Source organism: Megalobrama amblycephala, linkage group LG3 (assembly GCF_018812025.1).
Source record: "Megalobrama amblycephala isolate DHTTF-2021 linkage group LG3, ASM1881202v1, whole genome shotgun sequence".
Taxonomy (NCBI): Eukaryota; Metazoa; Chordata; class Actinopteri; order Cypriniformes; family Xenocyprididae; genus Megalobrama; species Megalobrama amblycephala.
In genome coordinates, this window is record NC_063046.1 from 30,638,283 (window position 1) to 30,664,153 (window position 25,871).

The 25,871-nt window shown below is 40.5% G+C and overlaps 1 protein-coding gene across 12 annotated transcripts in view; it reads right to left on the minus strand.

Annotated features, from left to right (window-relative positions):
* tcf12 (transcription factor 12) overlaps nucleotides 1–25,871 on the minus strand; it is a 144,763-nt gene that overhangs the window by 1,037 nt on the left and 117,855 nt on the right. For 7 of the 12 annotated variants that reach the window (XM_048185070.1, XM_048185076.1, XM_048185071.1 and 4 more), the window contains 12 exons: nucleotides 19,375–19,474; nucleotides 17,665–17,804; nucleotides 17,401–17,545; nucleotides 16,934–17,004; nucleotides 13,530–13,671; nucleotides 8,994–9,067; nucleotides 8,206–8,277; nucleotides 7,617–7,808; nucleotides 3,295–3,409; nucleotides 2,983–3,148; nucleotides 1,852–2,084; nucleotides 984–1,134 (listed from right to left, as the gene is read on the minus strand). In XM_048185070.1, the coding sequence (XP_048041027.1) occupies nucleotides 992–1,134; nucleotides 1,852–2,084; nucleotides 2,983–3,148; nucleotides 3,295–3,409; nucleotides 7,617–7,808; nucleotides 8,206–8,277; nucleotides 8,994–9,067; nucleotides 13,530–13,671; nucleotides 16,934–17,004; nucleotides 17,401–17,545; nucleotides 17,665–17,804; nucleotides 19,375–19,474 (1,593 nt within the window). In that variant the 3' untranslated portion in view covers nucleotides 984–991. Of the gene's footprint in view, nucleotides 1–983; nucleotides 1,135–1,851; nucleotides 2,085–2,982; nucleotides 3,149–3,294; nucleotides 3,410–7,616; nucleotides 7,809–8,205; nucleotides 8,278–8,993; nucleotides 9,068–13,529; nucleotides 13,672–16,933; nucleotides 17,005–17,400; nucleotides 17,546–17,664; nucleotides 17,805–19,374; nucleotides 19,475–24,949; nucleotides 25,186–25,871 lie in introns of those variants that run through there. The other 5 variants (XM_048185080.1, XM_048185072.1, XM_048185082.1 and 2 more) reach the window with 5 other exon arrangements.

Genomic DNA, 25,871 nt, shown 5'->3' on the forward strand with positions numbered 1-25,871 from the left:
TTAAAAACATCAGCCAATCGTTTACGCGATCATCGCGTAAACGATTGGCCCTCTGGCTTGTCAATCACTGCTGTGAAGTTCCTTGTGAGAGACGAGCGGGGCTGCGCGCTCCAGTAACTTTCCACAGTCCACAGGCGCCGCATGCAATGTTTTTGTCAGGAGTAACTACTGCAGATTATGAGTTACCTGCGGTGAGTCCGACATAATGAATCCACTAACACGATACAGCGAATGCCGGTGGTAAACACTCGTGTTCCAATACTCGTGCACGAGTTTTGGGAGGCGTTTCCTCGAAAGGAGGGGGGGTTGTTCTTACGCATGCGCTCATTTCAAAAACTCAGTAACAGTCTTTGGTTTCTCAGTCGACGAAAAGATCCTCTATCTCACCTTTAAAACAGACACTAATTTGCACTGCTCTTGATAGATTGTGTTGGTCATTATGGAAATTATCCGGCTGCATCTGTGTACTTTAAATTGCGTGTTGTCATTAGATCATGTGCAGAACTTTCCACTCCCATTGGCACTTTTACGGGATTGCGTTCTCACGCTAATTTGCCCTTTTTAGTAAATCTGGCCCCGGATGTTCTATATGTATGTGTGTTGATCAGTGATTACTTTTGCAATGTCTTTATGAACTTTTTTGTAGTGTCAAAGTTTTTGATGAAAGGAGGGACAGAAATCTCTCAGGTGTCAATAAAAATATCTTTTTGTTTTGAAGATGAACAAAAGTCTTATGGGTTTGGAACAATATGAGGGTGAGTAAATGACAGAATTGTCATTTTTGGGTGAACTATTCTTTTAAGACATTGGGTGTAATCCCAATTTAATTACTGTTCCAAAAGGAAGGTAGGCAAGGATACAGCTCACTAGGTTTTGGAGCAGAGCTTGTGTCAAAGCAATAGCAAAGAAAAATCTTGCCTGTGGTGTTGTGTTTTAACCACCTGCCTGTTTTACATCTCTGTGTGGAGTGTGATCGTGCTTACCTGGCTGTTCACAGATGGCCCATGGGGTTGGATGTGTCTGTGAGGCCCGGGTGCACAGGCGGATGGGCTTGCTGGGGGTCACCTGACACCCCTGACACCTTCTCCTCCTCCCTCCTCTTAAGGCAGGCTGCTTTGGGGTTTAGGTTCCTCTCTGCACACAGGAGAATTCACATTATCTCATCAATTTGGTTGGTTTGTAAATCAATAATGAAAAAAGGAATCACAAACACCTTGATCTATCTTTTATTGCCTTATAAAACCAGCTATTCTGAGATCTGCTGAACTGATTAACATAATTCAGCGCTGTTGCAAAGGGCCCAAGTAAAATATTACTGATAAACCCTTGTCTGACAGGGGAGATTACATTAGAGAATCATTTTCCCTGATAATATTTAAGTAATTACATCCTGTGTGTTTTCGATCAGCTGTTTAAAATTAGAACTAAATGCCAGATTCAGACAAGGATGCTGGATGAGGTGGATATTTACCAACAATGCATTGTATGAAAAAAACTTGCAAATGTCTTCAATTATTTGTCAACGATGAAGCAGCTCTATTGTGCGTATAGCTTGTGAACAACTCTGTACTGCAGTTAAAGGCAATATATCCATATTTTACATTGAAAAAGTGTATTACTGTACATTATGAGCCCAAGATTTTATTACATTTTGAAAAAATTATTATGAACATTTTATTACATTAATAATGTAATACTACATTATGTGCAGTTATTACACGTCCATAATACTGTAAAAAAAATAGCTGGTCTGATTTTTTAATCTCCTAGATTAATCACAATTAAATATTTTAATTGACTGAAAGGCCTTATATAAACATGACAATTGCATTATGCAGGACAGCGTCTGACCTCTGACTTGCTGTTCGAGGCTGAGAATGACGGCGACGGCCTGGTGAAGTATGAGCAGTTTGGTCTGGGGCTTCTCGCTCTTCAAGTGCAGCTGACACATGCGGCCCAGCTCTTTGAATGCCTCGTTGATGTCCCGGACTCGCAGCCTTTCGCGAGCGTTGTTGGCCATCCTCCTCTCGCGCTCGCGCTCCGCTTTCTGCTCGGGGTTCAGGTCCTCGTCTTCATTGATACTGCTGCAGAACAATTCACAGCTGTCAGACAAGATGGAGGGAACCATGTGGCCTCAAACACCTGAACACTGCATCTATATGTGCTTGACGTGACATTGGCCCTGTTTCCACCTGGTCTTAAGATGTGTTTTGGTCGATCAGATCACAAGTGGACGAGAAAGACACATAACTGTCTACACCTGGTGTTTTAATCCATCTCTTTTGACCACTTTCGACCACTTCTGTCCTGATTTCTTTGAGGGGAGGGTCTATGGGCAGGTAAATGTATGGGCTTCTTCAGCAGTTTTGATTTAATAGGTGAAATAACTGTGCGCAATTTGCATATGAACATGACTGGAGACTATGGGAAAACATACAGAGAGCATCAGCTTTCATTTCTGCTCTGACAGCCACGAGACCGCACTGAAAACAGTAAGTGCATGTTAGAAAACAGAAACGTTTGGAGAAAACTGTACTTGGTACGTTTTTCATCTTCAAACCAAACTTATGGCTTCAGCCGGAAACGTTTAAATCACCTCTGGCTAGCTCGCTTCCCATAATGTTTTTGTCAGTAGGCGGTTTTTAGTGGCTCTTCGAATGAACGTAACGCAATCCGGTCTAATGCGTTTTCGACTACCTCTGGAAGTGGTCGAAAGCTGTCAAGCTCAAAACGTTTTACACCTCGTTTACACCTGTATTTAGCATCGTCCACCAAAACGCATCTTAATACCAGGTGTAAACAGAGCCATTGATGTGACTTCAGGCATTAAGGAGTAAAACTTCAGGCATAAAAAGTAAATTGAAGTGGTGTTCTATGCTAATACTTAATCACACTGGCTTATCTGAACATTCACTCTAAGGTCAATGCTGAAGTGCTGAAGGACACTTTTAGAGTCAGTGCTTTGATGAGCGGTTGCCTTGCCTTGGTCGAGTGCTTCCCCGATTCTGCTTTAAATCCCTTTTATCACTCTCGTCGTCTGATTTGAGGTCGTCTGAGGAGTGGTTATCGTTCATGTCATCCTTTTCTTGACTTTCAACCTTCAGGTCCAGAGGAGGAGCAACCTGACCGGCCAGAGCACTAGCGATTCCTGTTACACACACAAAGAAAGTACACCGATTGGGTAAACACTTGTTTTATGATTTGTATATAAATCATGCCAAATGGACATTGAGCTGACAAAAACAAAACAATAATTAAAAATACAGTGGTGCAAAAAAAAAAAAGCTGCCCAACCTCTGAACGTTTCTGCCTGGTGGTTGAGCTCCGAGCTGGAGGTGGGACCAGCGCTGGCCTGCAGGCCACCGTGGTTGTTGTTCAGGCTGACGGTCTCTTCGCGGTGAACAGAGCCCTGTCAGAACAGATAGCCATAAATACATGAGGCAGAGAACAGAGCAAAACATCAAGAGTCCCTCTGATCATGAAGCCATCTGATCAGTGCCGAGAAAACAAAAGTGATTTACATTAAATCGGGAAAGAGACAGATCTTGGACTTCAAAGCTGAGAGCGTCTCTGTGTTCCTACTGTAGAGTGTGACCTCCCCTCTGAAGAACTGAGTGGTGTTCATACTACAAAGAATGACCTTCACAGCCCCAAATTTGTGCTCAGAGAGACTCGCAGCACTTCAGTCCTGAGTTCTGACTCTGTTCCACCAAAAAGCACTCTCATGTTGTTTTCAATTTGGAAGCGTGTGCCCATACTTTGAGAGGCAAGTTGATTGACTTGATGCTGCACTGTTTCAGACAATATTGGGGAAGGGAAGCGGCAAACGTCAGGTCATTTAAAAACATTTAATCAACATGAAGCACATACAGTATATGCATATTGTATACTGTATTGTTTTGAATACTGTGTGTTAACACAATATGTTTTTTATAGTGTGCAATGTTATATAATAAGTAATTAATTAATTCAAATTAATTTTCTTTTTATAAAACAAAAAAATAAAGGTGGCGTTCTGGTGGGATGTGAAGGACTTGACATGATCTAGACTTTTTCTTAAATCTATTGTTATTTGCTATTATTGTTGTAAACAATTATTACATTAATATTTACTACATATTAAATTACTACTTTAACTATTGGCTAGAATTTGGAAACAGTAACCTAAAACAATGTCTTAACTACTATTTAAAGGTACTATTTGAGGTCGGTAAAAGTTTTAAAAATGCTTTTAAAAGAAATGTCTAATGCCCATCAAGGCTACGTTTATTAGATCAAAATGCACTAATAAAACAATAATATTATGAAATATTATTACAATTTAAAATAACTGTTTTCCATTTTAATACAAGTTAAACTGTAATTTATTCTTGTGATGGCAAAGCTATATTTTCAGCTAATATTATCTAGAATCCTGTACTGCCTAGGTGACGTCCGTTATTTAATTTTGAAGAAAACTTTTTTGTTTTTGCTAGAAAAAAAAAAAACATGCAGGAAGACAAGGAATACGTATTAAGAAAGTTTATGCATTTTGATTTCAAGATTTTTTATTTTTTTAAATGGACACTTGCATTTGTCTGCATTTATATGTAGTAAAACTTTCCATCAAAACAAAATGGCTTATTCACATGTGGATATGTCAACAAACAATCTGCCCTTTCATGATGAACATCAAATGACAGTTTGACCAGCATTCATCACTGGTGGCTTCCAAACGCATCTGGATTTGATCAACGTCTTGCCATGCGATTAGCGACGCAGTGGAGTAGAAACCGCCACAGCCCCCCTCCGAATCTCTTCCTTCCACCCCTGCCACAGTAGGCTGGAGCACATGTTCGCCCGCGATCTAGTTTCCTTTCTGAGGATCCACGGGATTGGGAGTCATGGAGAAGGAAGAGAAAGGAGCAGAAATGGGGGGGGGAGGAGAGGTCTTTTCCCCCTTTTCCTTTAAGAATGCGCTCCTAAGTCACTGTTGGCCTCTGTTAACCTCCATGCCGCTCAGGCACAAACCCCTTCCCCCAAACTCTAATCTCAGCACCACTCTCAACAGGTGTCCAAACAACTCTTTGTCTGTGGCAGAAGAGGGGCGGAGGAGGAGGGGTGCTGACCAAAGAAGGCGGCCATTTTCCTGTCTGGGCTTGATTACCATACAGCTGAGGCGCTCAGACACACACGACTAAAGCGTCAGATTTCCTGAGTTGTTAAGAAAGACGAGGGGGGGTGGTAAGAAAAGAGTGGAGACAGAAAGAGAAAAGAGTGCGCCAAAATAAAAGCATGCTGGCTGTGCTGAATCAGGACCTTGTCTGGGTGTGTGTTTGGGACGAGCCTGGAGCACAGAGCTCTGTTTGTGTGTGTATGAACACATAGTCCACTGACAGCAGTGTGACAGCTCCCGCGCAGACGAGGGGCTATGTCACTCTGCTGCAATCTCCTCTCTGCCTGAATAAAACGCACCTCTGTTCATCATGACTGAAAACATAAGCCGCACCGAGCCAAAAATTTGTGAACATCACTTTTGTCACTGTTGCAAATGAGAGTAGTGAATTGTTGTTGTAAATTACAGCCTAAAAATTTTGTCATCATTTACTCACCCCCATGTTGTTCCAAACCTGTATGACTTTTCTTTCTTCTGTGGAACATAAAAGAAGATATTTTGAAGAAATTTGGAAACCAAACCATTTTGGTGACTACTGACTTCCACTGTATTGAAAAAAAAAAAAAACCCATTGTGACATTTCTCAAAATATCTTACTGGTTTGGACCAACATGAGGGTGAGTAAATAATGAAAACATATTTATTTTAGGGTGAGATTTGGGGTGTCTAAATCTAATTTTCAGTGACCTGCAACTTGAACACATTGAGTGCGAAACTGCAGCATGATGTGACCCAATCACAGGCAATCAGAAGATATCTGATGTTTAATATACAGTTATGTGGAGCAGAATTTAATTTGGACCAATGAGATTTCACAGTGGGTGGGGCTACTCAACACAAATAGAAACAAAGCGATTTACCAAAATGTTGTGCATTGCTTCTTGAAGTCAACTAGGACAAAACTCTTTAATTATATGGATTAGGGCTGGGCGATATATCGCATGCGATTGTCACGCGCATTTCGTCAGTAAAGCCGGTTCCCTGATTACAGCTAAATCTCCATCACCTGCTTTCAAATGGAGCGGCATTTAATAGACAGAGCTGTAGTTCACCTATAAGCTATGCAATATCGCGTTCATATCGCAGATGAATCGCCTTCGATAATGAACGCGATATTGTGTAGCTTGTCAGTGAACTACGGCTCTGTCTATTAAATGCCGCTCCATTTGAAAGCAGGTGATGGCGATTTAGCTGTAATCAGGGAACCGGCTTTACTGACGAAATGCGCGTGAACAAACGCATGCGATATATCGCCCAGCCCTAATATGGATTGCATAGAATTTATAAAAGCTACTCGAATGCCTATATTGAACTAAGGCCTAATCCTGGCTTAATCTAAGCCCTGTTTGTGAAACTGGGCCTTACTGTTTTATTATCACATCAGGTTAGGGCACAGTCTTGCAGTCTGTGTTTCATTTAGATTTCTAAATGTGTGTTTTATTTATTTATTTTTATTTTTATTTTTATTTTTTTTAGTTTGGGCTATGAAATATTATTGGCACACATAGGCCTTGTGTGAAGAGGGGAAGAAACTATAAAAAAGATACTTATTTATACAAAATGATTTTTCTAATTGTACATGCTGAGTATGTCAAACTTTGTTTGACTTGAGCTGTCAATAAACAGTTCAATGAAAGCTTTTCTAACATGTTATACAGCATTCCAGACATTTACTGCCTGTTTGAAGCATTAAATAAAAACAGCGTTTTTAGTTCATCAGGAAATTTCAGATCTTCATGGTCAGCTGGCCAAGGCTAAACTTTCCACTCTGTAGTGGTCATTCACAAAAACATTTTTGAGTGTTGCTTTAGTCTTTGGACAAAAACAAAGAGGTCAGTGTCAGTTCATTTGAAAGTTGAAATAAAATCCAAAGAAAGAAAAAAAGGCCATGATTATTTCCTATTATTGGGAAACCATTGGGAAACGCCTCCCTCGCTTGTTCCGTCCATTACAGCTGTGCGCAAATCTTTCTGTAGAAAGGGAACGAATGCCGTGGGATGGTGGGGGAGATACAGAGCGCTCTAGTTTCAGCGGGTCTCACATCACGCAGGTCCCCACAGCCCCAACGAGCTACGGTGCGGAAATGTCTTCCAGACCGGCACTGATCTACTAGATTCTACAGTGACTGGTTTTCCGATTCAGCGTGAGGAACGCAGCTCAAGGAGGGAGAACGAGCTTCAGTCCAGCCATTACGCTTATGGAAAGTATGTGGGTTTAAGTTAAACTGCTCTCAGTGGAAAATAGTTCAGTTTCAGCACATGGCCAGGCCTTCATTTTAAACAGGTGGCTTAACTCTGTTTATTAGCCTATTTGGAGAGGCACAATGAAGAAACCCATGCGTTTCTCTCCCTCTTGCCTGTAATAACTGTAAGAGACTTTGACCTCAAAAGAAATGAGACATTCAGGAGACTCTGAAACACATAAGCTAAAGTTTCCTTTGTGACAGTGAAGTTTTCTTTACCATTTGTGCTGTTCGGTTGGTGACCAATCCAGAAGCGGGGAAATTGGTGCCAATGGCTGAAATTGGCCCGTTGTGCGCTTGTCCCAAAAGGTTGTGGATGTCACTAGACAGGGCGGCAGTCGAGCCCACGGCGTGATTCCGCAGGACATGGATCGCATCGTCCAGCCTGTCCAGCCGGTCCTCCATCCGAGACTGGAATGAGCAATGAAGAACAGGAGAGGTAGAGAAAGGGAAAACAACGTAAGTTTCAATGAAAACCAACATCAACACAGACTTTGATGACATGGAATTACAAAATGGCAAACCTTGTAAAGCAAAGGAACATTCGAAAACAAAGTAATAAAAGAAAATATGAAAAAGGTGAAGGCTAAGACAGTTTAACAACAAAAAAAAAAAATCAATGACAGTTTTTCACTAACTAGCTGCAATATAGTGATTTCCATGTATTAATATCATCAAAAGATCAATAAAAGATGAAATGGCAAAACACCAAAAGCACAAAACAGAAAAAGCATGGCCGAATCAAAGGAAAGCTGATGGCTGAAAGGAAGAGAAGGACAGGACATGACTGTCTGAAGAGCGGGAATACCTCGCAGACATCCTTTAAGAAGGACATGGCATCCTGCAGATGCTCATGAAGCTGCTGGTGCACACGATTTTTCTACAGTCAGACAGGAAGAGGAGAGACACGTACAGTGAGAGATGAGACAGAAAGACCAGCAGAGAGAAGCAAGCAAGAGTTTACGAGAGATCGGCAGAGAAAGATAGCAGAGCATCGAAGTGAAGCTCCAAGTGCCGAGATCTTGGTACAAGGTCATGCAACTAATTATGATGAACCCTGGTTCTCTTTGGGTCATTTCCTGTTTCCTGGAGAGCCGCCGATCATGGACGGTCCATAAAAATGCACTTGCAGCAGGCATACAAAGCATTAGAGTAAATATTTATCTACGCACTCCATTGTGTGAATGTATGACGTGGGAAGGAAAGTGTGTGTTTCTGTAAACTGATCTCCTGTTGTGGCTCAGTTCCCCAGTCAGCCCTGGAATCCCGCGGCAGTGGTTGAACGTAGCAGCTGCCAGCACCCCACCCCCATCACACACCCTAACCAATCCCGAACCACCCCACCTTCACAGACCCTGGCCAATCTCCATCCACCCCGGACAAGAGAGGACAGATGGCAGGAGACACGCCCCAAGGGATGGGTATTGTTCGGTCCACGCGGCCCCCTCCCCGTCCCGCTTCTGACATTTGTCAGCCAGGAATGTCCGTGTAAAACTACCCCCTGCCCTCTAGGAGCAAGTCATCTACTGACACAGTGTCCATTAAAAAGTGCTCAGTGCCAGAGGGAGGGGAGGAGGAGGAGGAGGGTGCTCTTACCAGAGAGTGGAGGGAGCTCTCGTAGTTCGGAGAAGAAGGTGTCTGTCCAGCTGCGCGAGGCCACTGAGTTGTACCTATGGATGGAGACAGAGGAGCTTTTTAGTCACATGACATATAACGGCAAGCAGGCTTCATTACAACAGGTGAAAAATGATGGTCTGAAATGAATGAGCAATGGACCAGTTTTTCCTGCACCGCACATCGTCAACAAACAAACAGCATGACTAATAGATTCTGATTCATGACAAAATGACTCTCGTGATTCGATTCTTTTAATGAATTCAAGAGTTACTGTATCAGTTAAGGAGCACCTTTGCTGTAACAAATGGTATTTAAATATAATATAATATTCTTTCATTTAAGTGTGTAGTACACATGGTACAGTGGACTGATGCGTATACACAATAGACTAAAACTCATTTCCTATCCTGGCTGATTCTAGCTATTCTCAATGTGGGCTGTTTTCCTCTAGGTCTCCAGACACATCATTTCCTATGACTGGGTCATATCCTGCAATGTGAGAAGGGTTTGAGGACGACCCTTACACGCATACATACGCAAACCAGTGCTGAGGGACATCCTTCTTCCTGTGATTAATGAAGTCATGACTAAAAAAGCTTGGGAGAACAATGCAGGACCCCGATAAAGGTGATGACTTGGACCCTGAGCGTCTTCCCTTGACTCCAATACTGCATGATCTCAACAGAGGAGCTCAATATTCTAGACGTAACAGGATGAGACCACGACTCTCTCTTAGATCTCAATTCGCACAAACAAACTACCAGACGGTGAGCAGAGATGTGACCAATCTCATGTCAGACTCTGTCAGGGAAAAGAATAAGCACTGTTTTGCCACATTACTCAAGTAGCAGCAAAAGATTTTATTTGGCTTGGCCACATTCTCTGCCTCGGGGATTCAATGTTTCACTTTTTTTTCTTCAAAATTCACTCCAACGCAGGAAGAATTCAGTGAATGTGTTTTTGTTCTGTGGCGATGTGTGTGTGAGGCTGAAAAGGACTTTAATGAGGATGTAAATGACTCTGGTCTGGTCTCGGTCTAAACGTGCTGATTCTGACTGGCCATAAATCAACACTGCTCCAAAAGAATTCACATCTGCTAATCACAAATCAAAACTCTGGTAGTGGGGGTCGCCTTCACTCCCTTCACTCCAACTGGCAAACAATACGCTACTAAAAGTCTTCCGTGAAAGCTATGGTGTACAATAAAACAGGTCAAGTACTCTTAATGTAGCATGACACAAAGGAAGCCCTTTGGCTTATTTACATTAATCAGTTTAGGAGGGAGATCAGCGGTCTCTGTCCTTCAATCCAAATACACCAGTCACAGACCCAAACATTGACCCTAGCTGTTTTGTTGACATCAGAGATATGGTGTGGTCTGCATATCAAAATGGTCAGCGAATGCAAAGATAATTTCACCTATTGTGTGACAGGAAGCTGTTTAGGTAAAGACTTTCCAACCATTCATCCTCCCTAAAGCAGCTCTAATTTGAAGGAATTTGCTTCTTAAAACCACAAAGCTCTCAGAAGCAGACTTTCATTAAGGGCCTATTAAAAATTACTTTGTGGCTACGTGAAGAGAATGCAGCGTTTAATAAGGCCTCCTCGTCTGTGGCCAGTTTGACAAATGAGCGTGGGCCTGTGTGGCACTCCACACGTGCTGCTGGGGTCTAATTGGCTGGTATGGGCAACAGAGATCCGACTATGAGCAGGTCTAACGGCTGAGTTTAAGTTTAATCCGGAGAAACAGATGGATGTGCTTCGGCTTAATCATAACATCATGAAACAATGTGCACCAACGTCTAAGAACAGTCTAATCAAAAAACTTCCATATATAAAAAAGGCCACAGATATCAAAGGGTCTGCTTATGAGTGTAAATCAACTTAATTTTATGACATTAAGTGTGCCAAATGTGACTAAATACTACCAAAATTCCAATATTTTAGCCAGGCCAATAAATCAGTATATATACACACAACACTTCACAAGTTTGGGGCAAGTAAGATTTTTTTTTTTAAGAATTTTGAATTCTTTTATTCAGCATAAACATTAAATTGATAAAACTGTTTTAAACACTGACAATAAGAAATGTTATTTGCTCTGTATATGAATGATTTCTGAAGGATCATGTGACACTGAAGACTGGAGTAATATCTGCTGAAAATTCAGCTTTGCCATCACAGGAATAAATTACATTTTAAAATATATTATTATAGAAAAAAGTTACGTTAAATTGTAATAATATTTCATAGTATTACTGCTTTTACTTTATGTTTGATCAAATAAATAGCAGCCTTGATGAACAAAAGAGACTTCTTTCAAAAGCATTAAAAAAAATCTTACCATCCTCAAACATTTGAATAGTAGTGTATATGAATCAATTCAAAAAAAAAAAAAAAAACACACACCCAACAAATTAAAAACATAAAAAATAAGCACATTATTTACTTATATAAATGGACTACATGTTTATTATAATTGTTTTTTGGCAAAATATTACGGAATTCTTGAAATAATAAAGCATAAAATTAGGGTGTGCTGGGATAACAGGAAGTGACATTGTGAGGTACAGGCTGCTAAGTGGAGAGGAAGGCTGTCTCTGAGCTGAGTCATCCTCTCCCTCCCTTCCTCTCAGTCAGTCATGCTAATAAATGAGGATCTTTGCAGGCCGGTCTGTCATGGGCAACAGCTGTGTGAGGAACAGGGCAACAGCTGAAGCTGAGGAGTGGGACAGACACCGACACAGCTGCCACCACTATATCAATGAACACACACACACACAACTGCCCACTCACTGAAACAACATGCAGAGAAACTGCCATTTGTAGCATCTAGCATCTCTGTCTATCTCTTTGAGCTTCAAAATATTTTTGTCATATTCTTGTAAGACGCAGATAAAATCTTCACAGTGGTGGGTTATCTATCCACCCCTTACCAGGGCATAACTCCCTCGACACCATCTCCAATCTCAGCATCTGAGGGACAGTGCGTTTTTACTAGTTTCCGTGAAGAGGACGGAGTTTGCTGTGTGTGTGGCAACACCGTGTCAGTGTGACATTGAGACAAGGAAGAAGCTGACATAATGCATTATTTGACTGAGCGAAAGGCCCCAGTGAAAAACAGACCACTAGGATTGTTCATTAGACGAGGGCTTATTCCAGACTCTCAGATCAATGTTTTTTTAACTGATCATGTTTACATATACAAGACTAGATTATTATGGTTGTCCATTAATTAAATCGAAATGAAATGATGGCCTTCTTGCTTCTTCTAAATGATAAACCAAACAACATGTTAAGAATGTGAACTGTCGAAATGTGTAAAATGAGTTTCAGCCTGTACAGTGGCCCCAAATAGAATAGGACTTTTGGATGTATTACATAAACCAACAATAATAAAAAAGAGCGGACAGAATACAAGAAGTCCTGTGTGAACGGGATACTTCAGTATACTCCAGACTGACTAACAAAATCGGAAAATGTATTGCTGTGCAGGTCAGTGATAAGATTTTGTCCAATGATAGGGACATAAAAAACAACAATATATTAAATAAAACAATACTTTTATAATGTACACTACCATTCAAATGTTTGGGGTTGGTAAGATTTGAAATGTTTTTGAAAGTCATTTATTTGATCAAACATACAGTGAAAACAGCAATACTGTGAAATATTATTAAAAAACTGTTTTCTATGTATATATATTTTAAAATTAATTTATTCCTGTGATAGCAAAGCTGAATTTTCAGCATAATTTCTCCAGTATTCATTGTCACACAATCCTTCAAAGATCAGCTCAAGAAACATTTCTTATTATTATCAATGTAACTGTCACGCTTGATAAATTTAATGCATTCTTGCTGAATAAAAGTTAATACTTCTTACTGACCCCACACTTTTCAACAGTAGCATACATTCAATGATTTAGTCATCTGCCACAATAATGTATTTGCATTGTCCTCATTTGATTTCATTTTCTCAGTAAATATTAATAAATGCTATTATACTAGATTTGATTAACCTGCATACCATGTAATTAAATCTATTCCTGCAAAGTTTTTAAGCAGTTCACAGCCATTTAAAATATATGAATGTAAATGCATTAGATGAAAAAAATAGAAAAAATTTTGAATTTTTTATTTTTGAAAATGTAGCATACTTACTAGACAAAACATTTTAGGTTTCAAATGATAAAACAAATCAATTTATTAAAAAATATTTAGGTCAAGTACTGGTCAAATTTAGTGGAATATGTACATTATATGTTTACTCTAAACGGGCTCCTTTGTGATTTCACATTTATACTGAAAATGGCTTTAGGACTTATTAAAAGGAATCACAAAAGTGTTTTCAAGCACCAATTCGCTTACAGATACTTTGTTATATGATCCACATATTTATACATTTTTAAGTGTGACCAAATACTTCTGAGGGCCACTGCATGACTGACCAGTGAAGGTGTGGTATATGAAGAGAATGTGCATGTGGGGTCAGAGAGGCAGACTGGTGCTCTACCTGCCCTTCCTGTGGGGCCGCTGGCCGTCACCACTGTACCTGCTGTGGCAGCGCCCGCCTGAGCCGTCAGAGGAGAGGGAGAGCCCACTGGAGTGGAAGGGTTTGAGGGGAAACTACTGCTGGTGTGGTCAGGAGAATAAATCTGCAAAAGAGAGCGAGAGAAAGAGAGAGATCAGTCAGTGAGGTAGCTCACTCAACCTTTTAAACCTGCAACCAGTCATTTCCCTCTCCGGCTTTACGGCCGCGGTTAGCATCCCTCAGTCTGTGCTCAGCCAAAATTGGCTCATCAATTCTGCTGATTTTACAAGCAGAGCAGCAGTAAAAAAAAAAAAAAAATGCTCACAGAATACATATGGGCTCTTAACAGCCTATGCCGCCCTTTACAATGCCTGCAGAAAAAACAACCCCTCCTGCACTCTAAATGCTGTGACACCTGCAGTCCAGCCAGCGTTCTCTGGCTTTCTGACACATCTGTGGTTGTTATTAAGTCAAAGCCCGGCCCCACGCCACACACACGCTGCATGTCGCACATCACAAGTGAAACCACATGAACACAAAAGATCAGAAACCCTGCAAGAGAGCGGGAAAACGGCTAAACAAACAGTGGAGGTAATAATTCACATTAGAGGTAGACAACATGTCCAAAATCTTACAGCACGTTGACAGAATATATCAAATGTTTTGTATATTACATAACCATGCAGTAAGAGCTGTTTTATTTCATTATTTTTTGTTTAGTTTTATTTTGGTTTTGCTGGTGAAACCAAAACACGACCGGACGAGCAACAATAGAATATGATATATAATAAATTGGTTAATACATTTCTATAAGAAAATATCATGATACAGATCACCCTCAAATTCTGCTTACATGGTGTCCATAACGTCACTTCTAATACATAATAGAGAGGAGATGGAATAGAGAAAAGCAGCTGGATGATGCAGAGAAAGAGAGAGAAAAGACACGGTCATTAATCTCTCTTTTTGGAGCTCATTAGAGCGAATGAGTCTGGCCCGTGGCTGTGTGGATGGGCGGCTCGGGCTCATCTTCAGTTATGGATGAGGGGTAATAAAGCCGCTCCCTGCCTGCCCAATAAACAGCGGCAGAGGCAGGCACAGCCCTGCCCACATCACAATAAACAAACCGATGCCACGAAGGAGAAAGGCCTCCAGCCTTTGCCTCATAGTGCAACACTACCCATAGTTTTTTCCCCCACCTGACTGATGTTGTTTGTGCGAGCATCTTATCGTTTTCAGAAATTTTGTCTGAAAAGGGATTTTTTGGTTAAGCCAAATGTCAAATGAAAGTAAACATCCAAGCCATGCTCTGCATTCAGCTAAAATGGTTTTCGGTCCCATAATGGAAACCACTATGAAATATTCAGTTTTTGATCCCAATTATCTGGCAGGATTTGAGGAAAAAACAGCTCTAAAGTTGTGGGCCATCACTTGCAGGGGATCATGAAGTCCATTTGACTTAAAAACACATCAAAATGCGGATACTATCGTTATTAATCTTCTTATTAAACCCTGAATGCCACACTTTTGTGTTTCAATCAACTCTGCAAATCCTGCCTGGGGCTTTAGTACATTCATCTCTGTGAGTAGACAGAGAGAGAGGAAGAGACAGAGGGGGCAAGTGATTATAGAGTGAGAGTGATATACAGAGAGATACAAAGAAAGAAATACTCTGTGATATTAACAGATATTGAAGATTCAATCGTGTGTAATATACAAGGCTTATAGCATTTTTCTTGTTCAGTGCACATTTATTCTTCACAAATTAAATGATCAGCATAACAATTTTAGTGAAAAGTTGACTAGAAAATGAATATGAATTTCCACTTTAAAATGACAGAAGCACTTGAGCTGCATAAACTCCACAAGTTGATGATCATGTTCTCCATCTGTACAAAGAGTCACATGATCAGTGTCACAAATTTCCTTATTTGATTATCTGAAATAAGTATTATGTCATAACGCTGCTTTGTTTTTAAGCTGTCAAAATCCTAAAACTTTTTTTCCCCCATGTAGTCTCTAGACTATTGGCCCCAACTGTATGTTTCATGAGAGTTTTGTCTAGATGATTCTTAACTGTTCACCAGTAAAACTCAATATCTGATCCATCATGCCCATGCCAGGCGAGCGACCGTCCCCTCCGCCCTCGTGCTTCGAGACCTCTTACGGTTGCTGACCTAATGAGTAAAAAGCGAGTCATTTGAAGGGGTCCTGGCTGACTGCTGTATTTCTAGTGTAACACCACTCATTTTACAAACAACAAACGGATCTCCGCCCCATCATCAGTCACGCTGCTCTCCGCCAGCGGGGGCCCAATGAGCACAAACCATCCAAAAGGAACCTAAACAAAAGTGGCACAATGGGCGGCCCGCAGAGCCGAGCCGCAGCAGTTAGGACGTTTCCCCCTCCCCTCATCCCTCCACCCCAGCCCGACCGTGTCCGTTTCACTGCAGCTTTATCATGCTAATAGAATTGAGTCTGCAAATACAAAAAGACTTAATTTGTGATTATCTTTCAGCCGCACTGTCTTGTGTTTGTTTGCGTGCCAGAGTGTGCACTCGTGGCCTCACCCACAGTATCTTATTACATTTTTTCTTCTTTTCTTTCTTTTACCCAATCAAAGAGCAGCGATTAGGCATCTAATTTCTCAGAAGAGGAGGGCGCTACAACCGTTCCAGCATCAAAAGGTTAGAAAAAGCTTGTCCTCGGCTGAGAGGTGAGTCTACGGCTCCTGTCCGAAACAGTGCTGAATCAGTCCAGATGTGTTCCTACTTTAAAAAAAGTCTTGCAGTGACTTACTGTAGGATAAGCAAGTCTGCAGGATTTTTTTTTTTTTTTGGAGTAAATAAGTCTTTAAGTTAAGCTCGGCAAGTTTTAGAGGTTATTGTAAGCTCCAGTTTCAGGGAGACATTAGGAACTCGCACGAACGCCAGCACTCATTATCCAAACCAACGTATAATCCACAGGCTTTTATGTACAGCTCCTTTTCTTGTATACTGCGAGATTAAGAGCACAATTATCCGGGCTTAGGTCCAGCAACATCCACAAACAGATCCCCTGACCTTATTCAATCTCTTAACCTTCTGCACTGCTACTAATACCCAGCCTAAGAGCACAAGTCCTGTCCTTTAAAGAATTAACTGCACCATTATGTTGGGTAATCTTGCCCGCGTCTAAAACACGAAGATCCCGAAAGCAAGTTGGACAACATGGGGTATGTTTACGAAGCCTGAAACCATCTACCACTCAGTAGTTAAAATAATAACGCAACATCTTTAATCCGTTCCACGGTCTGGAGGGACGTATGTGGAGGGAAGTCAATCCCTGGTCTCTGAAATGGTTAATGTATAGATTAATCGGTCTGGTTGAATAGAGAAGGATCTCACCGAAGCCAGGGCTTTTCCCAGCGCGTCTCCAGTCTGAGAGCTTCCAGTGGCGTTCCCTCGGTTGGCAGCAGCTACACAAAGACCACACAGAGATTCGGCATTCACATCAGAACAGAGCTGACAGAGACATTAGTGTCATGCGTTTTTTATTGGCGAGCAGCAGCTGGTGCTAGGTTTGTGAACTGATCGAACTTAAAAAGTGCTGATATAAATAAGTGATAAATAACCTTCATCTTTAACAATGTTCAGGGATATTTAAAAAATGATGTGATATTTGGGTGAAGAAAATCACTGATGTTTATATGGCAAAACGAAATAAAAAGTGTATACATATACACACACATACATAGGCTGCATTTATTTACAGCAAAAAACAGTAAGATTGTGAAATTTCTATTGTAATGAAATTATTCCTAAGAATGACTGATAAATCAAGACTAACACTATAAATGTGCAGGACAACGTACCCATGACTCCCTCTGCGGTGTTGACAGGTGGAGTGTGAGATGCGGTGACGAAGGGTGAGGTGCTGGCACTGCTGCGGTGGAAGCTGGACATGGGTGGCAGGCTAGCGTTGATGTCTGTGGGCGACACTGAGTGTGGCGGGTAGTTCTGTGACAGAGAGAGAACATGGGAACTTCAGAAGAAAAGCAACTTTTTTTTAGCTTTCTATATACGGTTATACAACATAAAAGGTTTGTATTTGATCTGATCCCACAAAGCATTCTCACCAGGCGGTCGTGTGAGTGCAGGTTGCTGTAGTTTCCAGACTGTGGCATGTGAGATGAAGATCCTCCCAGCATTCCCCCATAGCCTGGCTGGCTGATCCCATTGGATGAGTTCCACAGCTCAGAGGAATTGTGGGCCCCATCTGATTAAACAACAAGCAATAAAATTTGAACATTATGGAAATATCTTCGTTTTCTAGTTTTAATATAAGTTACTTTGGCGAGGAAGGTTTAAATTGCGAGCAAGACCGAGGTGACATAAATGTAATAAATAATGCCGATAAACAAGGACAAACACAACACACAGTTTGATATGCGAGCCAAAGCCTGACCCCTACACTCCTTATTTTGGATAGAGGATGTCAAACAGACCGGCCTCTCTTTAAGTCTGCTTTTACACTTGAGTCTGAGCCAAGCGCTGAGCGCAGCTGAGATAACATTCAGCCAGCCGCTGCTCACTTGCTTCCGCCTCAACTTTTAAAGGAAAAATTCCTCATAGTCCGAAACACACGGCTTGAAATGGCCGTATAATTTTTTATCAGTCCTGATTGGCAAAGCTGGAATATGCATAGTTGGTTTACTATCTAAGTCTGTGAAGCCGGTACCATGATAGGCAGTGACTGAAATGTAAAGAGAAGGCTTCCCAATTGTGAATAAATGAATAAATAATAATAAAAAAGGTTCAATGTGAGGGTTAGAAGAAGGAATGTACCAGGAGTTGTTGTCAAAATATTGATACTGTATAACTAAAGTAGACCGGAAGAAGATTTGACTTTAGAATTACGTATTGCAAAGACTATGTATTAGAATGATGCATCATACGTGCAAGACCTGTTAATGAACTCGGTCCATATTACAACTCTGCATGACTAGTTGACTAGTTTCTAGGATGCATATGATGCTCTAGTACTGTGACATCCTAGAAACTAGTCAATGTTTACTATATTTTTTTATAAGGGTTATTTAGTCTTCAGCCAGTATACTCTATGCAATTACAAGCTCAATTTGATGTGTTATGAAATGTGCCAGATCACAATGCAATGCTATAGTGAGAATATCATCTCATATTATCTTTCAGGTCACCTGCGCCTGAATATGCCAACTTCCCTACTATACAATAGGTCCGAATTCACAGTATTCATAAACCAGTAGGCAAAAAGTACCTAGATGACCGACTATTTCTGCTGAGATTCTGAAGCGCGCATATGATGAACACCTTACTATACCAGCGAAGTGACGCAACTATCATCATGACAAAGCCAACATGGCAGATGTAGTACGCTCAAATTTCATTCATACTATATAGAACATTGTTTTTTTAGTTTGTTCCTTGTCAAATGTAGTATCTATTTAAACTCAGTGTGCAATTTTGGACACAATGTTCAATTACATGATGGTGAAGCAGTTTGTTACCAAGTTAGTTAAGATCAAAATATTTATGGTGAGCTACCTGAATGATAACACAGCTAGTTTGACAGCAAACTAGAGATACAATAGAGACAGTATTTCTATAGCCGCTACAGTAATGCAAGAATGTATACAATATGTATGTACAACAAAACCATGTGTTTGCAAGGCTTTGGCCAAGCATTCATGTCTACACTTGCGTATTTGGATAAAGTATGTTTCTGGCCTTAAAAACAAAAAAGCCTTCCTTTACAAAGTCAAAATGCTAAATAATAATAAAAGTGACAAAAAATGATCGTGACTGACCGAAGAAAGTGCTTGCGAACATACTGCTGGGGGGTTTGGGGGACGGGTAGGATGGAGAGTCTCTGTTGAAGTCATCTGAGCTGGGAGATGGTGCATACACCTGCAAAAAGAAAAAGAAAATCAGACATTACGACCAAGAACAACTGCTTATAGACAGGTGTGAGGGAACGTAGGCTGCTGTTTTCATATCTAGGCTACTATAAAACAGAGCAACCACTGTACAGACACACTCATGTCATTAAGCATATCCTCATACCCTCATACCACAAAACCTGACTGCATAATACAACACAAACAATGCAATGCAACGCATATGGCCAATTTACAAATTCTTTGATGTAACAGATGGCTAATTTAGAAGTCTTATAAAAAAAAAAAAGGGAGGATTATCTGCAGAGTAGTGTGCGCTTCAGCACTTAATTGTAATATAATGACGTCGACATGCATGCCCGCCGAACAAAAGCATCAAAACAAATGGATTAATATGCGAGGGCGTTAGGGTGCATATGTGTTTGTGTTTACGCATGTGTATTTTAGGAGCTGTGGGGTTGGACAGGGTCGGGCCAGCGGAGCAGTGGTTACAGCTGCAGAAGTGCCCATTCCAGTAGAGGAGGATCAAAGACATGAGGCTACAGCCCAGTAATGTGGCTCTCTCAGTTCATCTGCACCAGATGGGACAAAACCTCTCAGAGGGAGAGAGAAAACACTAGTATGTATGACATTAAAAAGAATGCTACGTAAACATGTTGAAGAAAGTCTTGCTCATTATCTGTCATTAAGCGAGACAGACGCACTCAGATCCTCCCTTTCAGGTGTCCTTGTCACCTGCCGTTTAAATTCCTCCCAGCGAGGAGCTGACTGCACTGTCAGATGGTCTGTAAGAACCAATCCTTGTAACGCCGAGCAGATGTGCAGCCCAATGTGTTTCAAGTTACTTCAAGTTAAACACAACCTCTCAACATCACAGCAACTTTTATTCTATAAATAAAATCACACCACATGATATAATGTTAACGCTCTGTAAGAAAGACCAGATCTTTTAAACAAGGCAAAGAGGCAAAAGGGGATACAAAGTAAGACACAAGTAAATATATCGTAAATTAAATATATATATATATATATATATATATATATATATATATATATATATATATATATATATATGACATAATACATCATAAAATCTGAAATTTGTTTAAATCAGTTTTACTTATTTTTAATAATTAAATTAATTAATTATTCATTCATAATTATTTACACCAAATCCAATCAATGTGACTTTTATCTTTGTTGGTGCTCACAGCTTCTGACATTTAATAAATATCTGTGTGCCGAGATATAAATAAAAGTCTTTACTAAATGACATAATACATCATAAAACCTGAAATTTGTCTCAATTAGTTTTGATTTGATTATGTTTAATAATTATTTATTTATTTATTATTAATTAGTTATACTCTAGTTAAATATTGTGACGAAAACAACAAAAATTATAAAATAAAACGTACGTTTATTACAAAAAATAATAATTTATTTATTCATTATTTGTATTAATTCATAATTATTTACACTGTTGTGAAAATACTGACCAAAACAACGGAATTATAAAATAAACTGTACATTTATGACAACAATTTTAATAAAAGCTGTGCAATAATATACTAACTTTACTAAGAAATGAATATACAATACACTGGCAATTATTGTAGCAATTGTAATCAAATATTAATTGCATTGAATTTCCATTGTCAGATCCCCCTACTCATTAATATTTCAGATGTACGCAAAGATCCCCTTCATCACACACACATAAACACACGGCTGCAGCATGTCATGACACACTCTGCATTACGATCAACATCTAAAGCCTTTCAGTCAGCTTAGCCAGCTGTGTGCGGCTGGGCACCTTGCTGAGGCGGCAGTACGGGCCCATGTGATTGGCAGTGAGTCTGTTCATAAGCTGCGACGGGCTCCCGTGGGTGTGCAGGCTCACACATGTGACCCGGGCGCTGGAAGTCCCCTGGTGATCTCAGGTTAGGGCGGCGTGGGATAGGGGCCTTTGTCTCCGCCTCACGGCTCAATGGGCAGCATATGGCAGCGGATAATGCTAATTGTCCGCTTTACCCCGAGCTAACCAGCCGACCCGTTAATAAACCTTCCTAAACACCGGCGCCCCGCTCCACCACCAGGATAGAGAATGAAAGAAAGCCGGGAGAAAGAGCAAAGGAAACGCTTCCTTTGACCAGAGCTTTAATTAGGAAACTGTCAGTTATTCACGACCCTTTGATCTAAACACCCACGTTTACATTTTTTCCCTCATTGTCCTTATTAAATATTGAATGTGGAAATAAACAGTTGAAAGAAATGAGTTATTAGGTGTATATCTAGAGTTCCCATAATTTTTTTTACCAATACATCCAGTCATTTGTGATAATTATAAGATTATAAAATATTTTTAAAATCATTTCTAGAGACCGCAATCACAAAGAGCAATTTACAGCCACTTAAACATTTTAATAGACCTTTTACATTTTAAACACATTTTTTAGGGCTGAATTGATTGCAGCAACCCTGTATACATTTCCAAAATCACAAAATTCATATCATGCTGTTATTAAATTGCAGTCATGAGCAAAAAGCAATATAAATAGTATTTTTTATTTCAATTCCTGTGCGAGTAAATGGAGACGAAGGCTCACGCTGATGAGTGAAATGAGTTTTTCTCTCCTTTCTCGCCTGTCACACCTTCCTTTGATCTGAAAACCACATCCATCACAACAACACACGGAAAACCCACTAAACTGTCAACGTATGGATAAGCCCAATGACAACAGTGAGAGAGGCAGGGAATAGAGAGAGTGAGAGAGAAAGAAATGATTATAGAGGGAGAAAAAAAGGCCGAACAACAGACTAACCCACAAGGACGGGCTCAGAGCAGAGGGACCGCGAGTGACAAGAAAATATCCTGCCTCTGCATGTCACTTGTTTGGAGTCGGATCGCAGCCCGAGGGCCTTCCTTTTCAACTCCCATCTAACACACTTATCAAGGCGAAAAGGCACGCTACTCGCGCACAATGAGCCCCTATTGAACACAGCAGCTCAGTCCTGAAGGGACACGTTTTGACTTTTAAAGCCAAGTCTGTCTACAAAGAGCAGACGGTAAAAGTTTGAAACTTAAAAGCATTTAGTTCCTTACAGATACAGGTGGAAGCCTTTCGAGAGGAGAAAAACAACACGATGGTCCGCTTTGAACAACTACAGACGAGCACGCTGACTCATTATGCAAAGTTTCAACCAGAACAAAAACCTTCAAAAAGGAGAGTATGTATCTGGAAAAAAAAAGAAAAAAGAGCACTAAGCACTATTTTCCAGCTGAAGGCCCTCGAAATCTTAAAGGAAAAGCACCTCAGACAAAAGTGAATTAAAGTGAGAACAGCAGAGAGGAAATAAAATACTTCACACGTCATAAACTGACCCAATCAAAGCCGGGGAGGCCGCTTGCCCTCCAGGGCCCGGCCATAAAATTATTGGTACCAGCCTGACATTCAAACAAATCAATGTGACTTTTATCTTTGTTGATGCTCACAGCATCTGACATTTAATAAATAAATGATATCTGTGTGCCAAGATATAAATAAAGCAACACAAGGAAGGGTTTATTGGGCATTTACCCACTGCTTTGGATCATAAAGCTCAACTCTGACCCGAGTGAGCCACATGCTCCTCATTTTCTCTTTCCTCCCAGCCTGCATTACAAGGCTGGAAATACTTAATATAAAAAGATCAAAGTGAGCTTTGTGGTGCAGGAACAAAGAGATCTGTCATAATGGCCTACGAGGAAAGCTAACTCTGGACTCTGTCAGATGACCTCAAAAGAAGTGAAAACACAAGCTGGGGTCTCACGTTTGTCCCCAGAAACAAGATGGCAAATTTAGGAAAGTTGCCCTTGTTAAAAGCAGCACAAATAATGTGAACAACATAGAAATTTAATAAGCAAGCTCTTATTAAGCGGGTAACGGATCATTCTTACATTCAGCAAACAGATGGAGAAATCTCCAGAGCCCCACGCAGACAAGAGAGAAAGACATCAGGGAAATCTACTGGAAACTTTTTCCTCTCTACTGAAGTAGTGCTTTGCAATTGTCTGGGGAGCAGCGACTCACTTTTAAGGAAGTAGGTGGAACATTCTAACCCCCCTCGACAACACGTTTACTTGGCCATCTAACTGAGGACATGCCATAGATATTGTTTTTATATAGCTAATTATATATACTACAAACTAACCATAACCTAAATAATAGCTATAAATACAATAATATTTAAATTGTATTATTATAAATTAATAATAGTACCGTTTTTTTTCAAATGAGTAAATTCAAAAAGGCTGTTTTTGTCATATTTATGTCGTTTATTGAGATCAAATTGGCCCCCAAACTATAACCAACTAAAGCCACACACATAACATTATCTATCTAACCAAGGTCACACCAGACTTATTTTCCATAATTCTTTTTCTTGGGAGGTCATTCCCAAAGGTAAGTTTTATCAGATTTATCTTCTCGGAAAGGTACGAGTGCAGGTTCAAGTCGCCACCTCTTCTTTCTTATTCACATTCACAGTTAATAATGTTAATTTATTTCATTTTTCTAATTATATAAATCATTTTTACCTTTTGAAGTTTCTGCTATCTTTTCAGAACCTATTCAAGCAAACCCAAACGCCCAATCATGAGGCACAAGCGCAGGTTTGAGTCACCACCTCCTCTGTCTCGTAAGCCTATACCACCAATCCAATCATCAGGCACCTGACAAACGTTCAGCACACATGCACACGAGCGTTCACACGGACAGCCACACGCAGACAGGCAAACAGGCATCGTGAGAGGCACACAGAAATCAAAGGGCCTGTGGTGGAGAGGTTTAGGAGTCCCATCAGGATTCCTGTAGAGAGAAGAATGCCTGGCTGATTAAAAACAGATGGAGAAACAGCGATGCTGCTGCTCTGAGCTCAATCGGCAAACAGGAAAGTCAAACCTCAACAGACAGACTCTCTTCTTTAATCATTCCCAGACTCCCACTTGTTATTATTGTGAGCCCGTCTCAGCGCTCAGCAAAGTGGCCGCTCAGAGCTAACGGTGAGACACAAGCACAGTCAGCATCGTTCACGCACAACTACCAACGCCAAATAATTATCCAAAATAAGTGCCTTTTTATCAAGAAAATGGACGTGTCAGTTTGCCTCTAAAAAACATTAATATTTCAGATGCTCAGTCAACACACTTTTTTTTTTTTTTGCTTTTAAACTCTCCACATCAGTTAAGATCAGGGTAACAACTCACACTTGTTAAACGGCAAATGAAAGTAAATGTTGACCTAGCTCAGACTGAGGTAATGGAAACACAGTCAGCAGTCACACACACACATACACAAGCAAAGCCGAGAGCAACGAGACCCTCAACTCAGTTTCAACACAGTGAACTGACACGGCTCACCACTCCATTAAACCCGACAGCTCACCGTGCACACGAAAACATGTTTACTTACACACATTTCCTCTAGGGAGAGAAGGCACTCACCGATTTTCCGTTGTAGTAATACATGCTGCCCATTCCAGGCACGGGGTAGGCGCAATACATGATAAAAGCCTCAGAGATACTGGGAAAGACGTGGAGCCAGATACAGAGGATCTCTTTTCACCAACCCGCTCAGTACACATACATCCACTCGCTGCACAAGGGACTAATTCCTTCAGTGCTGGCCCCCTACACATGGATCTACTCACAGACAACTTATGCAAAGCAGGACCGTACCAACTCAGCCGGCAGCGAGGGGGGAGGGCTTATGGGAGGAGGAGGACGGACCAATACCCAGAGCTCGGCTCCCCTAAAGCCTCATAAGTGCTGAGGCAAAAAGAGGAGGGGGAGATGGAGGATAAAGAGCGAGGGAGGGGCGAAAAACAAATGAGTAAGTGGATTGACTTGTACTTTAAAAAAAGAGATGGAAATGAAATTAGAATGGCGGATTTTTCATGCAAAAAAGGGCAGAGCAAAATGCTGAAATGAATGTTACGCTCATTTACCTGTTGATTCTTGTCTGTTCTTTTACAAGCTAACCGAAAATGAAAAAACTAAACTGATATCCTTTAGAGGTGCACACAAACACAAACACAGAAACAGAAACACACACTGGTCTAAATCCTGAGCTGATTAATCTTTTGTTTAGTGATTATTGTTTTTCTTTTATTGAGGGGTTAGATTGAGGATATGGAAAGGATTTCCACACTGCATTAATAATCTTATAAATGAAAAAAAGTTTTTTGAGATAACTGTGTATATAAAATAATATAGTATGAAAATGTATAACATAAAAAGTGAGAGTATAAAGTTACAAAAGATTTATAATTCAAATAAATGTTGTTTTTTTTAACTTTCTATTCATCAAAGAATCCTGAAAAAAATGTATTGCAGCTTCCACAAAAATATTAAGCAGTTAAACTGT